At 38.1% G+C, this 19,279-nt stretch overlaps 1 protein-coding gene across 2 annotated transcripts; it reads left to right on the top strand.

Moving 5' to 3' along the window:
* The first annotated feature begins 2,728 nt into the window (after positions 1 to 2,728).
* On the top strand, positions 2,729 to 17,559 carry LOC135465813 (uncharacterized). 2 transcript variants are annotated; one of them, XM_064743165.1, is made up of 4 exons: positions 2,729 to 2,810; positions 14,467 to 14,681; positions 15,459 to 15,587; positions 16,645 to 17,559. In XM_064743165.1, the coding sequence occupies exons 2-4, from the start codon at positions 14,520 to 14,522 to the stop codon at positions 16,669 to 16,671; spliced, it is 318 nt and encodes a 105-aa protein (XP_064599235.1). In that variant the 5' UTR covers positions 2,729 to 2,810; positions 14,467 to 14,519; the 3' UTR covers positions 16,672 to 17,559. The 2 variants fall into 2 exon arrangements, with proteins under 2 accessions (XP_064599235.1, XP_064599234.1); XM_064743164.1 differs by lacking the exon at positions 2,729 to 2,810 and adding an exon at positions 5,895 to 6,158.
* The last annotated feature ends 1,720 nt before the right edge of the window (positions 17,560 to 19,279 follow it).

The raw sequence follows: 19,279 nt of genomic DNA, 5'->3' as shown, positions 1-19,279 counted from the left end.
TACTATGACAACGTATATTGTAGAAATATTAAGTGCATTTAGCTAAGGGATACTTAACACGAAGTTCTGGAAACGGATCCCAGGAAATGAAGATTTTTTAAGTAAGCATAATTTTTCGGGAGGTAAATGTACAAAATAAATTTTCAGTATTCATAATAACTAAGTAGCGTAGGAACACACACAGACTTGTCCTGTTTCTTGTAAATTAATGGACTGGTGATGATGACATGAATGAATGGATACACATGTATATTTAGGCCTATATACTGTTTAACGTACCGTTATGTCCATATGTGGTCTAAATGTAAGGCGTGTCCTTTCCTTAAAATTATGTACAATCCATACATATATGTCCACCTTAACTATCGCTTACTTCCACATTAGGCAAGGATATCACACACAGGCCCTATTATGGGAAAAGGCTGCACATTACTGGCGAATATGTAAGAAAATAAGAAAAATTTAAATGGTTTCAGGGCAGAAGGGAGATAACCTGTTATCATAATTTTTCCTTAACACCGACATTAGAATAGTCTCCCTTGAATGGATTAACATAGCACACCGGAGTAAAAAGCATTTATAAATTACAAACTCTCGAAAGTAATAGGGAAAAGAAGTATGCCTTTGTATTTAAATCAGCATTCATGTTAGGGGAATTCATGTAATTCGACTTACAGTTTGAAACGCTTTCGGGAAACGTTCAATACACTTGATCAACTTGAATTCTTTTACCGATCAAGGTAAAAAAAAAAATCATACTGTATCATTGAGGTGGTTCCTAATCAAGTTCCCTGACGTATTCTGCGTACCTTGCCAAGTTCCCTCCCCCTGACGTCAGATGGCGCTAATCGTTTTAGATTTAGGGTACGCAGAAAACGTAAGGGAACCAGACAACGGCATCATGTGATCTGTCAAACATGTTAGGCAACTATTTTTGATCCCATTTACTATAACACTGAACGACGGAGAAAATCGAGGAGCTGAACGTTTGTGAACCTGAGAAGTTGTTAAGGGAGAGAGGTGTCATCTGTGCCTCTGGAACACGGTAAGACAGACGTTCGGTAAATTTATGTCAGCCATTAAGTCACATGATACAGCAGGACTGGTTTTACCTTTAATGACAAAAGATTTCGAACTCGAAACTTTCCTATTAGTTTGATTTTTTGATTGGTGTTTTACACTCAAGAATATTTCACTCATACGACGGCGGCCAGCATTATGGTGGGTGGAAACCGGACACAGCCCGGGAGAAACCCACGACCATCCACAGGTTGCTGCCAGACCTTCCCACGTACGGCCGGAGAGGAAGCCAGCATGAGCTGGACTTGAACTCACAACGACCGCATTGGTGAGAGACTCACGGGTCATTACGCTGCTCTAGCGTGCTAACCAACTGAGCCACGGAGGCCCCTCCCTATTAGGTTACATGCAGGCTTACCATTGTACGGAGGCTTTCCGATACCTAACTTGTTCCGGTAAATCTTAAAGGAAAAGAAACCACGGGATTTAACTCAACGGGTTTAATTAATTGATGTAATTTGCCATATGGATATTTATATATGGAGGAGATAACCGGAGAAGCCATTGAAAATACATGGAGTAGCCAATGTAGCCTACATGACTTAAAGCAACATTTATGTTTTTGTTTGGTCTCAGAGCTTATAGATGTTTTAGGTACATTTTCATTCCGACCGCTCCAATTGTATGTAGGCCCTATATGTTCCGTGGCAGGTTCCCATTGTTTTCCCCAGGTACCTGGTGTTTTAGGTATTTTCTCGAGTGAAGATGTATCGATACCGGGGTTGTTAGACATCTAAACCGACATTCCAAATCTCCGAACTACATGTGGGCCAATATAAAACACTTGATTTTTACATGTACCAATGTAATGTGTTCACTAATAAATGAATTTTTTAATTGTAATTGTTCATCGTGTAAGTTTTGAAGCAGATAATTGGAAGAAATAGTTTTTTTCTAAAGGAGGCCTACCGTAACCAGTTGCGGGACAAAATAGTTTCCAAACAGGCCTACATGTAGGTCTACACTTTACATTTATTTAGAGTATGTACGTATATACATTACCTGTATAGAAGATGTCCACGAAATCAAAGTTTATGAATTACAATCTAAAACTGGCCATTTTTGAAGATGATCACTCTTGTTTTGCATGATCATTGCATGATGATATGTTAATGATCAGTCATCTGTTCACCAAAGGCCTACCGCAGTGTCCGTACGTGTACACATGTAGGCCTACTTGTAGACTAGACTAAAACAAAAATCTCAAACCAGCCACCTCCATCGCTGAACCCATGACATCCAATAAATGCTGGAATTTGATTCTGCTTCTTTCGTCTTTTGGAGATTGTATCATCTGGTCTTGGGATCAACGAAGCGATTGTTGACTCAAGTCAAAATTTCAAACGACTTTGTTTTTGTTATTTCTAAAGGGACAGCGTCAAAATATTGTTGGACAAGGCAAATTCTGCATGTGTTAGTGCACAACAACTTACAGCTAATACAACGAAAAAGAACATTGCGAATTTAATGATCAACATTTTGACTTAAGTCAGAAGCCAGGCCGTACCTCTGGGCGGCTCTAAGTTAGTAGAACAGGGGAGGTAACAAGCGTCCAGTTACTGGACTACGCCCGTTTTCGTGCAGAGTAGCCTCCCCTTACCGAAGATTGTTCTCGTGTGTAACCCGATGTCACGTGTTACCTGTTGAGCGTGAGTAATCCATCATTTTCGGATCTTTCTAATCTTTCGCCGACCGAGGGTGTGGATTTAAGCCGTCTTCCCCTTCAAAAGGTACGTACAGTATATTGCAGCCTGACGGGTGTTCAGAAAATCAGAAGTGCACGCTCCGCATCGTTCTGCTGACAACTGAGACCGGCCTAACCGTACACAACTTTGTTTTTGGTGTGTTATCAGCGCAATCTATGTTGCTAGATTGGTATACAGAAGAGGTCCATGGGACTAGTACACTTTAGTTGCAGTCATCAGGTTTTTCCTGACCTCACATAGGACTAATGGTAAGCCGTATGGTTATAAATTCCATCAATTAATCCGGATTAATTAAGCCACGCATTATAACGAAACTTAGTAAGAAATGCTTTATATGCTTTGAAACGAAGGAATGTGACTAAATTAGAGTTGCCAGTACACTGTAATAACTGCTAACGACTTGTTCAAGGTGTGTTTATTTCTTTTAAATAAATGCGTTTGTTTAATAAATGCATGCATTTATTTTAAATCTATTTTTGTATAAATGCAATCATTTATGCAGTAAATTAGATGGGTTTATTTGCTGAAAACGGCGTAATTTAATGTTTTCAGTGTATATGTTTAATATATGATAAGCCTATAGGCCTACGTATATGATTTCAATGTATAGGCCTATGAAAGGCCTATGTTTATCACGCGTGTAAATGTTAAACACCATATTTAGGTGGGATAAAAATTCCAACACCCTGCTCGATATTCAAAAAAGAAAAAAAATTCCAAACATGGTAGACGTTACTTTTAGTGGTGCGATTCGAAAGTTCAAATGGCAGCTAAAGTTGTATATATAAAAGGGAGCAGGGCATGGTGCGGGCTCATTTCCTGACTTGGACAGGGAATTTGTATATTCTCCGACTTTCAGGGCTTGTGGGATCTTGTGGCGACAAGAAATGTTCTATAATACCCGTGCGACGGAGCAGTTCATGGTGCATAACATTCGCGGAAGGTGACTCCGTCTTCCACCAGTACTGCGTGCATTGTACGTCATATACATGGGGAAGTTCGTCAGTAACGGACCAAAGGCAAGTGGTTTTCTGCGAGTACTTCGTTTTCCTCTATTCATAAAACTGACGACCATCGTATGAGTGAAAATTCTTTACAGGAGTATGACAGCAATGAAATAAATATAGGGCTACCGTCTCGCGTAACCATGACGATTGTGGAACGTCACGTGACAATGTATAAACCAATCACAATGCGGATATATGTATATATGTATGTATATACAAACTTCTATTAGTAACAGGTAACATGAAATGGGCGTTCTTGGTGGTACATTTTATCGATATATTTTTCCACGACGAACCCACGCATGAAGAACACGAATGTCTGATGTCTTAACAGAAAAGAACACATTTATAAAACATATACCTTAAATGAAAGCACGATACTTAAGGTTAAATTAAATATCTCAATTTTCTACCAGCAGTGCTTGTTATTTGAGTATTTAATGATTAAACACCATTTAACCAATAGATCGACATTTTAAGAGATTGCATTCGTCATCGTGCATAGCTTTGCTCAGTAGCTCCTCATCAGGGCATACCACAAAGTTTGCATAGTTCTTTCATCATCAAGACCCTTGTCTTTACATGACATACCTGAAACAAAGTGGCAGAAAGTTTATGTGCATGGTAAACTTGTTAGTGCTATAGTGCTATTAGTGCTGTTAGTGCTATATAATGTTATTTAAGGTAAAATTTTATAGAGGGTCTAACATTCAAAGAACATTTTCTATCTGTCCATGCAATGATCAACAATCTGTGGGCTTCTCTCAAAAATAATCTACATAAATTGGGCCCTCTGCCTGGTAAAAGTCTGTAAATGTTGGACCGCGGTTTCAAGAAACTTCACGAAAGCGCAGTAAATTGTCAGCAGTTTTGCCTAAGTCTAAGTGAATATGTAGTGTTTGTCGGCAAAACTATAGTTAAACACTTCACACATGTATGTACATAGTAGTATGTTGTTTTAAACAAAACCAAAAGATTTTAAAAACGTTCGTGAAACCGGGCCCAGAACTATATTTAACAATGACCTTTACTATAATTTTATATCAGGCTGTCTAAAGCTGTCTAAACGAATATGTTTTGCAACGTTTTTACCGCGGGCTGGTTCGTGTTAAAATGTGTCACGAGACAAAATCTGCTCGTAAAACAATGATCTTCAAAGTGGCAGAGGTATGTCAGGATCATCGTCTATGTGTAGCGTGACCCAAGCTGGCTTTATCAGGTCAGAACGTCTCACGTGTGATAAAAACGTGTACATCCATTCCTAGGTCATTCAAGAGGAAGAAAAAACAAGAAGAGATTTATAGGGTGAAATTCAGATACCAAGGTCAACACACCAGGCGACACAATTAATGATAAACGCGGTTTTTGTGTTCGCTGGTTTCTTGCGCGTTCAGAACCAGATCAAACTGGTCAGCTATATAGGTACATGGCGCGGCGCACGAAGAAAAGCGGTTTATATTCACTTTAAACTTCTGATAAACTGGTAAATACAACTGTAAAAGATACAATTCTGCAATTTTTTTGCAATTCGTCTGGCTAATTGTATGAATCTATTCATAGGGAAAATGTATATATCATCACTAAAAACTGCCTTCTTTTCTTCATATTTTAAACCATTTATTTTAAATCACGTTTAATTTTTAATTATGTACATGTATATGTAAAAAATAAAATACTAAATTAAAGTTTTTCCATCTTTTCTAGCAGTTAGGTCTTTAGTTTTATATATTGTTATATTTTAAGAACTTGACTGCATATAACATATAATTTAAAAGAAAGAGACAGAAAAAAGGATAAAGGCCGAGACAAACGAGTTATTAAGGTTTTCAAAGGAAACAATTCTGATGTTACGTAATGTTATATTCGCATATGGCTAGGTTCTGCATAGGCAGATGAACTCCTTTCAAAGTTCATATTAAAATGTATATTTCAGAAAACGTCCTTGAAAATTGTCATAAAACCGGGTCTCAAACACCGTTTTTGATTGGTTGATTCTGTGGGCGTTTTCTAATGCGATCATTTCATTGGTCCATTTTCAGGTTGACCGGTTTTATAGGCCATACAGCTATAAATTGAGGTCACAACAACAAGTGCTCCACGAACGAGTATAAAGATGTTATAACTGAACGCGGACTTTATTAGAAAAGGTCTTGACGCCAAGAAGTACAGCGTACCAGTATAATATACGATAAGTTTGTAGACTGTATGTTAGGCTCTCTTCTGTGTCTCTAATCAGACTTTTCCGCCACCGACTTACGACGAGCTTAACTAGGTCTATGTTTGGTCCGACGTGGGACACACTTACACCGAGGACATCAAACTTTCGACTTGTCTTACACGCTTCCCGAAAACTTGCCACGACAAGGTAAGATGAAACGATGTCACATTTTCCTGTGACAATAAGCTGTGCACTGCTTGTGGGCACTACGTGATAATATTAGCTGTGTATCGCTCGTTGAAGACTTCCTGTGTTCCACCAATACTAGTATGATATAAATACATGAATCCTTACGTAACATGTGCGAAAGTGTGTCATTAACTCGCAGTTTACCCCGGGCACCCAGTTGCTTCTAACCAATAAAACTGACAGTCATCGTACTAAACAAGAAAAATTCTGGAGGATGGTGCGTTGAATAGCAATGAAATAAACATAGTTAATGATAAGGTCAGAAGATAGTCTTATTCGTCTGACTAACTGCATATAACATAACGCACATGTGGAAAAGTTCGCCAGTAACTTACCAAAGGTCGGTGACTTACCTCCGGCAGTCCAGTTTCCGCAACACATAAAACTGACAGCCGTCGTATTAGAGTGAAAATTCTTGAGAATGGCGCCTGAAACGGTAAACAAACCTATAAACAGTGATAAAGTTTTGATGGTTTCTTTTTCAGGCATTAATTGATCTTGATTTGTACTGTTATAAAGGTTTTCATACATGCCGAGAAAAAAAGTAGCGAACCGAGTGGGGAACATTTCCCGCCTAATACAGTCTATTGTTCAGTCCTAACGATATATTGACGTTTTGTGAGCAAACTAGTGACGTAGTACTCATATATTACAGGGAGCAACGGTCAATCTCTCTTGCACACGAGTAGCCTTTATTCTCAAAAAGGTACCCCATACATATAACAGACAAACTGAAACTACCTATGTACAGGTTATTAACTATATTGCAACTGTCGAAATAAATGCTTTATTTGTAATTCTCATTGCATTAATACTGTTCCACATCGACTCACAAATAGATCTCTCTCATGTCTATATATATAGAGACGTGAACGTATAGGCCTATATGTATACAAAGAGTAACATACGTTATGTATAGGCCTTTCATGAAAATTATGAAAATGATATTGCATCAGATTTGTGTACAATGTGATTATCTCCATTTGTTCAATCCCATAAAGTATTGTTCACCAATAAAATACTATTTGCCAAATGTGGCCTGATATAGAAAATCTTTACCAGCTTATAAACTAGCTTTCAAATGCACTATATTAATTGTATTTGAACTACTGATGTTTTACATCGATACCTAAATGTCTGAAGCTCCACAGCATGGGTGCGAAGTAGGGTATGGAGATCTCGCCTTCCGCGTACCATTATACGATCTTCCCTCAAGTTTTTGCTGGTTTTGTATATTTTTACAGGCTCACGATATATGAAAACCACTGATACTAATAATGTCATGTGTAAACATTGATAAAATGTCAGTGGCAAGTTAAACTGAAGTCAGTGTATCTGAGCGTTTCATAAAATGTACAATATATGTGAGATGCTTTTGAGATCTTAAACGTTGTACAGCATGCTGAACCTTGGTGTGAAACCTAAATAAATGAACGAATATCTAAATATGTAAATAAAACGGTGGAATATTATCGTTAAATGTGTATATACATGTAAATTTGTGTCTTTATTGGTAATTAATAAACATTGTTTCATTTCAGTGCATGCTGTTTGGAAAATGTCATTGATGCAGACGGCATGATATACCTGTTATAGTGTCAGTCAGACTTAGAATAAGATTGCCACACTATATAGAAGTTGATTCGTGTTCGCATGTCTACCATGTCGTTTTGGAAAGAATTCGCGTTCAGAAGGGGTATTTCGTGAATGTTACAGAACCCCCCCCCCCCCCACCACTCCCCATCAAACACACACACACACACTTAATTGTGCAGACCTTTCCACTTCTCAGAATTATTTGAGTGTAATATCTATACCAATAGAAGTTCTAGTAACAGTTTGCATGAGGCACGCTTTGTCCTCGTAAATGGAGTATATAAGAACAGTCTGACCGGCCCGGATAGCACAGTTGGTGGAGCGTCCGCTTCCAGAACGGTAGATCCAGGATCAATCCCAGATTCGAGTCACATATAGAACTTTTAAAGAGAGTTGTAACTTCCTCGATTGGCTTCCTCGTTCAGCATGAAGGGGGATAGTGCAACGACTGGTTGACCCGTATCAGTGTAATGGCACGGGCTTACTTGCCTTCGGTAAGTCGTCTCAGTGAAGCAGCACTAGATAAAAGAGCGGTGGAAATCCGTCCTGCAAGAACGAGGTACATTACAGACACTCTAAGGATTCCTTCGTCGTCATATGACTGAAAAATTGTTGAGCACAACGTTAAACCACAAGCACTCGCTCACTCACTGACAATCTGGAAGACAAAGTGCTCGTATCATGGAAAGTGCCCAGTATACTTGTATGCAAATTTATTTATCACATTCAAGGAGGGCAGACGTATTTAAGCATCAGATTTGAGAAACATTCAAATCGGTTCATTCGGTTCATTGAAACACTCAAAACTCTATGTTACACGCTGTACAGGTGAAGATAGAAGTAGAAACGACACATTTCGGGGTTAATTTGGTGTTGAGGTTAAAAGATCAATGTATTTATAGGCAGAGCATCATGCTATGAATTTGTCGGAGTTAAAATCATTGATTTATATATATATATATAGGTATGCCAAAAATACATGTCAGTTATCGAGAAAAGTGGACAGCATAATGATGCTATCTAAAATGAGTGACCAAAAAAAAATATACATTTTATACCACGCAACCACAAAGCGTATACTTATTTGACTGGAATAGCTCAGCGGGAGACGTTTTCACGTAGAATGGCGAATGAATTGACTATTGTTTTTTCTTGAAATGGACGAGTAACATACATCACCGGTTTGGCCACAAAATGTCGCCCCAAAGGCATGAATGAATGAAAGACTACACATATAGAGGTTAGGTCCGAATTACTTTGGGAGGGAATGGTCTTCAGGTTGTGGATGGCATTATTTGAGCAGCACAAAAATGCACGATCTTTAGTACGGAGTCCGGCAGGTTAATTATATCACGCGTATACTGACTACCTCTCAGATGGTGTAATAAGCGGTTTTCAATTAATCATACATCCCGCAGCTGAAAATGTTTCGCTGTAAAAAGAAAACGGAACACTATAGGCCAGATGTATATATTCAGCTGTGAAATATCCATAAATATTAACGTCTAAAATAAACATCCCATTTCAAATTTTGCGATGTTGGACACCGATATATCGCAGGTTAAAGTAATCGCGTACATTGCCAAAAAGCGAAATCGCCGCCACGCTATCGTTATGACCAATCATGCATGCACGAGTCATTTTTATAATCGGAGAACGCAGCTATCTCTCCTGACGTAACCAACCTTTTTTCGCATATTATAGCCATTTATGGACGTGGGGTACGAATAGTTCTCTATGGATTGACTACGGTTGATTATCCCTGAAACACAGCTTATTGCCTTGTCGTAAATCATTCCATGGAATGGAGTCGAAGTAATCAAACTAATATATGTTTTGTATGTATGAACGTAGGGGTACGAGTGGCGCTATCTCGTATTTCCGGTTTCTCTAGCATATCCGTATAACATCTAACGTATCCCATAGTATCCTTATATAATACAAGAATTCCAGATTTAAAGTTGATTTTAAAGATTTACGCACATCAGAACTGGTTAAGCCGTGTAGGTTTGTTCCATTCGTCTTCCGAAATAACAGGCCATATTATCTGTTTTCGTTTCTTTTATTGGACTAAATATGATCTGTTATAACAAGATTTCAACGCGTTACCCCACGATACGGATTGACATATAACCTACGCCTTTATTAAGTCACGTTTCTTGCCGAGGAAAGCCTATTTTAGTGAACATAATTTGTAGTCATTAGAACGGTGTTTACGTTAAAATCCCTCAATCTTTTTAGAATGATCAGCGGTATAAACTTCACCCTGCATGCTTGTGTGTAATGTTAAAAGAGGTTTCCCACGAACATGCGTGGTGGATGGAAAAACAGGGCGAGTGTTGAGATTTCAACTGTACTTACCTGCCCCGTGACCATTCAGTGTTTGTGACATGTGCACAACGTGAAATTACAGTTATGTACACATAGCCACATCCGTCCATAATCACGACTGCCAGATTTTCTATTCAGAAGAAAACGGTCATCAAAAAGAGACGAATTACTCTTTCGGTGCTTTTGGGTTTGTTAAAGCCGTGTTTGTACAAAAATGTCATAAAACCGGTTTAAATCTCGACGTGTTTACGTGGGCACATAAAAAAACTTAATAACATTTTTGTTCGAGTACCTTCAGGTAAAAGTTCAGAAAGTCTGTACAAAGAAGGATTACTCTATTGTATTATTTTTTCTCATGATTAAATGCTAGTGATGGACAAGTGTCTCTGAAAACTTGCACTCTGTCGGAATGCCTTAACTTTAGTGGCAGAGAGTTCGAATCCAGCTCACCGGTCCATTTTGTTAGAGACTTTTTCAGATCTGTAAAGCTGTATCCGACAAAGTTAATGAACCACCGATATTAAAATAGACTACGTTTGTGCTTTGATAACAAATTGAATACCCTCGATAATCAAGGTTTAGGCCATAAATGTAAGTTATTTTATATTTTTCAAACCGATCATCCACATGGCGAGGTCACAAGCCGCATATTCGCTGTACGCGTTATTGTGTCTGGGAAAAATTTAGTATTTCAACTAATCAGTCTGGGTCTGGGTAATATAGCCTGGGTAAAGTTAGTATTTCAGCGAAACAGCTTAGAGCAGGTTTATTATCTCTAATGGAAGTTTTAAGCTGCATACTAGTGCATATTAGTCCCCCCCCCTACCCGCACCCACCCTCACTGTCTAAAGAAATGGCAAATGATTTAGTGCTTTATGTGGCTGACTGTAGAAGCGAACAATTGCACAGAAATTAAAACAGGTTGCATGTGAGAGCGGTATCCATAGTTAATGCTATAGACAGTGTCACGAGGCACGCCATTATGCATTTTCTCAGCAAGCTCATGTAGCATGAAAAGTTTACATTTCTGTAACCCTTGCACTTTGCTGCATTAAATGCTTTATCTTTTGTATAGTTAATTATAAGGTAAGCTGGGAGAGAACAAATCTCAAATCGTGGAGCCCGTTTATAGTTATACTGTACTTACACAGCACTGATGCAGCGTACAGTAAAAAATCCGTCTGAATTCAAAGGGACTAACCAGTCAAACCAATCACAAGATTGTTGTATCAGTTTTACTGCAGATTAATCGTAATTCACGGTGTCATCACGTGTGCTCTAAAACTTACCCATGTAGGTCACGTGATCTCCGCTAGACCAGATTTATATCTACAAGTAACAGTCTCCACAACGCAAAAGAGTTTACCGTGATAGAACGTTACACATTCAAGTGTACGTGTGTGTCTGCAAGGACTTGATCAGGTAAATGTGTATGTTTTGATATGATAGTCTTGCTGGCTTACATGATGGGCTTATCAGTTCATAAGTAACATTATTCGGTTTGTGTTATATATTAAAAAAAAATATCGTATTTGGCATTGTTGTGTTATGCGGACGTAAAATGCAATGTATTTGTCATTGTTGGCGTATGCGCTCTAAAAGAACAATGTATGTATCGTTGTTGAATTGTGCGTTCATAAAAGAAGAATGTATGTGTCATTGTTGCCTTATGCGCTCTAAAAGAACAAAGTATTTGTCATTCTTACCTTATGCGCTCTAAAAGAGCAAAGTATTTGTCATTGTTGCCTTATGCGCTCTAAAAGAGCAATGTATCTGTCATTGTTGCGCTATGAGTTCATACAAGAACAATGAATTTGTCATTGTTGCCTTATGCGTTCATACAAGAACAATGTATTTATCATTGTCCCCTTAAGCGCTCATATAAGAACAATGAATTTATCATTGTCCCCTTAAGCGCTCATATAAGAACAAGGTATTTGTCATTGTTGCCTTATGCGTTCATACAAGAACAACGTATTTGTCATTATTTCGCTATGTGCTCTTAAAAGTACAGTGGGCTTTAAGTATGGACGACTTCTGTGGAGGTAAATTCGTGTACATGTAACTACGTGTATTCGTGTTATTCTGACCCTGCCTGGTTTTTTTTGTGTTTTTTTTTTTAGAGAGAGATTAGAGCTTTTCGTGTCATTATTTTACCATGATTGCTCTTCTTTTTGCTTTCAAGCTGGGGAAAACATAACAATTACTCAGATGATTAAGTTCAGATGAAAGAGTGCGAAAAGTTAGTTGTTTTTTTTCGATTTTCCTTTAAAGAGAAAAAGACGCTTAAAATTTATTTTATATGGCGGGTTTTTGGGGCCACCTCTTGATATATGCAGTCATTGAGTAATAATGATATAGATTAGGATATAACACATGTTTAATAAATATGCTTGCACTAAAATTTGGTCATGTCAGTCAACTTGGATTTCAACTTGGATTTTGATCATATTTTTAGTTTGGTATATTCAAAAATATTATTTATGAATGGATATAAACAACAAATTTACATTGAAATAAATTTATTACACATGCATCACATCCTTGATTAGAACATCCCTGATTATAATGCAAAGATGATATATACCAAGGGGTGGTCCATCATACAAAAATGTTTTCAAATTCCCATTTCTTCTGAAAGAAAAAAAATCGAAAAAAGATATTAAAGACCGTATTTGCACCTCTGTGGTCTAATTTTGCATCGTTTTTTTTGTGTTTTCTTAACGTTAACTTTTTGGTTTCAGGCGCATGGACCATTTCCAGTTACATGAATTTGAAGCTTTCATAGTTTGAAATGCATGTATTGCTAACACACTTCAGTATAAATTGCTCAAATATCGTATGGGTAATACTGTATATTTAGTGAAAGTTAATCATCTTATAATCAACTTTATTCGAAACGAAAAGTGGATATTTCTGTGTGATTTCCAAACCCTGGACAACCCCAGGCCCTTCCCAAACCCCACCCGTGATAAAATGATTATGTACTCAACAGCGACCTCGGGATGGTCGTAGATTCCCCAGGGCTCTGCCCAGTTTCCTCGCTACATGATGATGACCGGCGTAGTATAAGTGCATATTTATATTCTCGAATACGGCGTAAAGCACCAATCAAATGAATATAAAAAATAAACAAAACATCAAATGAATAAAAAAGTAAAGAAACAATTACTGACAGAGAAATTATTTATATTTTGTGACAAGGGAAATATAAATGCTGATAATGCAGTAACGTCCTTTTTTGTTGACGACTGGTATACGAATGTCGGTTTTGACGCCCAGATTAACTCGTTCGGCATAACCTCTGCGCGTTACCAACGTTACCGCTGAATGGGGAAAACAATTTTTCCTGTCTTTGGACCCTTTGAAAAATGCGGCTAATGGTCATTACGTAACATTACTGCATTCAATCTTGCGTATAGACGTGTAAAGACACACAATTAAGGGGAGATACGCTGGAGTGTTATTGTCTGTAGCTCATGCTTGGATGAGTCTTCTGTTCATGACTCTTGTGCAAAGTGTTACACTCTCATGCAAACATGAAAGACGGATAAAGTATTGATGGTTACAATTAAATCCTGATAACTGAGGCTGTCATGCGGTTGTATAGCAGGCTAAACAGCTGGGACATTCCTATGGTCTATTTCTACTACAGAGTTGCCTATATTCGGCTGTCTGTGAAATCAGTAGTACTCGCTACCAAAATAGGCGACTCTCTAAAAGAAATAGACTATAGTACCCATGTACTCTGTGTCAAAGCGTGGACGCTGTATATGTAGGCCCTCTGAAATTCAACGAATATTGTACACTTTACTGTATTAAGAATTGCATATTGGCGAATCACGGCAGTATATAAACACAGAAGTTAGAAATTGTCGAGATCCGACTCACGTGAGTTTTATACTTACTTTCTAAATGCTGTTTCTATGACCGTATGTACTGTATATGTAACTGTGGCTTTCGCATGTTATGAACACCTGTCATTCTTGCTAGATAAATAATCAGTTTGATTGGGTGTATGGCAACTTTTCAGCATATGTGACATGATTCTTGTATTTTGGTGCATAAGTTTTTGAATTGTTATGATTTTCTTCTCTGACGTTTTCATTTCAGTTTTGTCGTTTCAGTTGTTCATTCATTTATGTAAATCGTACTGTGATTTTCACTCTGTTTCAGCGCAGGTTGGTCAAGCTCTGTCTCGTTTCAGCTCTTCGTCCATTTTGTGAACATCGTAATGTGTTTTTGCTCTATTTTTCACGCAGGTTCTTTGATCTCTGTCCCGTTACGTTTTTCGCTCATGTTACCTTTATTATAATGTGTTTATTCTCTTTCCACACAGGTTATTCAATACAACGTTTGAAATAAGTCCAGGGTTACCCTTTTGCGATACAGATGGCGGTACAGACGTTGACAGAGGCCAGGTTAAACTTCCTGCCCAATACTGATCAGGTGACTTGCTACTCCATGAAGGAAGTGAAACAACACTGTGACCATACCTCCTGCTGGATTGTCTTCAGAGATAGGGTTTATGATGTCACGGCGTTCCTAGAGCAGGCAAGTACACGCTGCACGGGAGATTCAGGCAGCGCGCTAAAGCACTGGGAATCAGGAGTAACGTAGAAAATGAAGATTAAGCTGTTATCTCGTTTGTTTCCTGCAAGGTTTTATCAGCACTAATAGCTGTAGTTTACCATCTTAACATAAACAAAGTCACACAAAAAAAGCACAGTCACATACATGTACGTGTATATGTACAATGTTGCCAAAAGCATTGCTTTATAGTTACCAGATTTTGACGTTCAGATTTATACTTGATGACTACAATGATTTCATTTCATTTAAATGCAATCCTCCTCGAAGTTGGGAGTGTCTGGGATCAAACTTGGGTTTCACGCTAAACCCAAAGCATACATGCGCGCATTTAAATATAAGAATTTACATATTTTTATTAGGCAGTCCCTTTTGTAGATCAGTCTACATGCATGTAGACATTTCTATTCTAAACTTGATTACCCTATTTCAACTGACGTATATCTTCAGTGACATTATACATTGAAATGTATATTTTATATATATATATCTTGTTTGTCTGTATTACTCTTTTAGCATAAAATCCTTTATGTTGGACGCATGTTTTTATGGTCTCTTAACGCAGAGTTACAAATAAATAAATAATTTTTCAAATTTAGATTTGGAATTTAAAAATGAGTTCATGACCTCCCTGAATGTTGAAAGCAGACTGGTAAAGACTTTTATGTATGCCATAATTTAGCTTACCTTTACCCTGCATGTATGAATAATCTAGGCGATTACTAATGTTATATTTTGCAGCATCCAGGGGGTACAGATATTATCTTAGAAAACGCCGGACGTGACGTCACTGTTACCTTCGAGGAGAAAGGTCATTCAAGATTGGCACACGAAATACTGGAACAATACCATATTGGCTTCCTGGTTGAGGTAATGAGATAACTTTTATCAAGGCGTGACCTTTGATGTGATTTCATCGTATTAGTCCTCTATACCGCTACTTGTGGGTGGGGGGTGGGGGTGGGGGGAGGGCAGTACAGATTTACACCTCGTCTTTCATTTTATCGGCCCCCATAGCACAATTGGTAGAGCTTCCGCTTTGGGAGCGGTTGTAACTTCCTCCCTCGGCGTTTAGCATGAAGGGGATAGTGCAACGACTGTTTGACCTGTATCATTATAATGGCTCGGGAGGGGCGACTTACTTGCCTTCGGTAAGGCGCCTCAGTGAGCTGTAGAAATCCGTCCTGCAACAAGGGGGCATATTACATGCACTCCAAGGATTCCTTCATCGTCATATGACTGAAAAGTTGTTAAGTACCACGTTAAACCCCAAGCACTCGCTCACTATATTTATTTATTTCATCGATGTTTTACACCGTTTAGAACATTTCACTTATACGACGGCGGTCAGCAATATGCTGTGAAGAAACCGGTTAGAGCCCGAGGGAAGCCCACGACCATGGGATGGCAGACGTTCTCATGTACAGCAGGAGAGGAAGCCAGCATGAACTTGACTTGAACTCACAGCGATAGCATTGGTGATAGGGTCCGTAATCATTGTACTGTGCCAGCACGCTAACCACCAGGCTACGGAGGCCCCCCACCTCGTCTTTCAGTCCGCTAGTCAGACGTAAATGGTTTTCCCGGTTCATCATATGGACATGAAGCTTAGTACTATGGTTTGACCTTACATGAGTTTTAGTTCAAGTTCGAGTTTCTGGGCGTTGCGACCATTTTTGATAATATTACCGTCGTTTTTAACCTGGTTTTGGACAGTTTTCCGAACGTTTCGTCAAAACTGTTATATTGATGAAGGTGTATATGTGCCTTCAGTATGACAAGTTACAAATCAGGTTTGAGTTTTGCAGTTTTGTTCATTTTCAACAAAATTATGGCCACTCTGACTTGCAACATGGGCAGTTGTTCATACCTCAAGGCCTGTTCCAATGGCCATACTTGTCTACATTTTCCCATTCTGTATTTGCAGCACGAGCGCGTGGAGACCAGACGATGACGAGTTGTCATCCATCAGAAGATCTCTTGTTTTGTCGAGCAATATAATTGCACAGCGTTTATCACTGACGAATTGTATTCCAGCTCATGTCATTGATAAGAATTAAACATGTTTATGAATGTATGGGTTTTATCAATATTGTTACTTTTTAAAAAGTATTTCTGTGTTATATACGTTGTACAATATAGAAGATGTATAATGTTTCGGATAACTAAACAAGAGGGTCACTTTAGTATATATATATATATTTTTATAAAGGGCCTACAGGTGTATATTTGTATATATATACATTTTTAATATTTTAATTTTTTCGACCTTTAGTGTTTCAGTGAACAGTAGTTCGAGATGACACGAACACAATAAATAAATGTATAAATATAGTGTGACATGAACATCAAAATATGGTTGTTTTTTCTTTTATTCTAATTCATATCTGTCTGAAGACATGTTTTTATTACTTTTATGCAAATGAAGAGATTTTACACTCTTTTAAATGCCTGCTTATTGCGTTCAGCTTGGTTTACAGCTAATCAAATTTAATTTGTAAAATTATACTTAGTTTTTACTTTTGTATTTTTATTAGTGTTACATGTAGGGCCCACCTTGTTCGGATGATTAGCGGATTTCTTTGTTGTTTTTATCCTTTGGTTTTGTTTTTACTGTTTTTACATGGATTTTATGTTGATTCAGAAAGTGATTAATTTTTCCATTTTGCCTGAAAAAAACTAGTACAAATGATGGGTCTTGTTACACGCGAATATGTGCGATCCAAGAAGTTTTGCGAACATACATTCGGAAACTGTATCAATAAACAAAACTTTTGTTGATGGACATTGTGTATGAAGTGTACATTTGTAAATCCTGCAATAAATGTTTTTTGTATCGAAATTGGAATGTTGATTTCATTGTTCTGCGTGGAGTGTTTTCTTGGTGCATAATTGTTACGGAGGCTGTGGGTGGCGATATTTATTCACTTGGTTATTGCTGAGCGCTATATCCAAGGCCTGTGCACTTTATATGCAATGGTGGCCTGCTGTATGGGTGAAGAGTGTCCACTGGAACGTCACTGAAGCCGAATGAACAATTCCGTGTGACATATCTGATATTATGTCAAGTGACCTAATGATGATTGTGGGTTTCCCCCGGGCTTTGTACGGTTTCCTCCCACCATAATGCTGGCCTCAGTCGTGTAAGTAAAATATACTTGAAAACACCAATCGTGCCGGTAAATAAATAAATTATGTCAAGTGGTCTCCAGCCAACATCATGCAAGACTACACTAGAGATTGGGAATCTTTGACAATAACATTAAACCTACGTCTCATAAGTGGTAGATCTGAAATGCAAGAATTTTAAACTACATGTACCTGTATATAAGGATGAGCTGCTTTACCTATTTGACACTTACATCGAGAATCTTTACGTCGGGCATTAACATAGGTCACTTTATTTTCTTCTACCTCTACATTGTAAAACCTACCATCGTCGTGCAATTCAAATATTCCGGAGAAGAACGTTCAGCGCCAATCAGTCACATTATATAAACGGATGGATATTCTTGTATTCACTTGCCTTGATCAGACGACTCAAACGTTGTCATACAAGGGAGGTAAACCATATTGGTACAAAGCAAGTCTGTTTGACATAAGAGTTGTCTCCCTCATCCTCCATAATTAAAACATCACCCGAAATTTTGGATTTCTGTTGTGATGCATTCACAAACACATATAACAGCGTAAACAGCTAAGGTTATCTACATAATATGAGATGAACAAATAAAAACAGAATATATTACATTTTTTGTGACTTGAGTCATCTGAACTGGCTATAAATAGCTACAATCCCCCACCACCATGGCTTCCGCGGAATTTGGTTAAAAATTCATCTTAATTGCAATTTATTAATTAGACATCACTGGTCGAGAATTACTCAACACGCAAATGCTGGTACTTATATGATGTTTGAGAAAAATAGCACAGCCCAAATAAGAGCAACCTTTCTGAGCTATTCTTTTGGGAATTTATTTAACATTTATCTATTTGATTCCTGTTTTATGCCGTAACTGGGCAGAGCCGTGGAGAAACCCACGAGTATCGGTTTCCTGCGCAGCAGCTGACTAAATGACGTCATAATACGTGACATTTAATGACACGCACATACGTGAAAGACTGGCTATTTACAGATACCTCAAATATGAATTTCTTTTTACGAATATTTCCCCACATTGTGATGAAAGTTGCAACCATTACCCCGTGTAAGTTGGTGGTATCCCTGTTTCAGGTCCAGTTTGGAGAAAAACCGTACGATCGTGGAACTTGTGTATGAAATCTGATTGGCGCCTGTACATGACGTATGGTCATATGGTGTATCTTCCTTTAGACTGTAAAACGAGTGGTGTACGCAGTTACACAGAAACCTAGACCTGTACCTTACTACCTAGAAAAACCACTAGGGGAGTGGATTGATCAAGGAATGGCAAACGACATTTATGAAGGGGTCCAGACCTCTTCGAAGATGCCATTTTCTTTTGTAGAAAAATGCATTTTGCATGGTTTCTATATTTCTGAGGCGTGAAGCTTTTTCCTTAGCTTCTCATACTGTATGTTCA

This window comes from Liolophura sinensis, chromosome 5, assembly GCF_032854445.1.
Source record: "Liolophura sinensis isolate JHLJ2023 chromosome 5, CUHK_Ljap_v2, whole genome shotgun sequence".
In the NCBI taxonomy this organism is placed as follows: Eukaryota; Metazoa; Mollusca; class Polyplacophora; order Chitonida; family Chitonidae; genus Liolophura; species Liolophura sinensis.
Note: the sequence above shows the minus strand (reverse complement) of the source record. Positions and strands in the feature narration are given on the sequence as shown.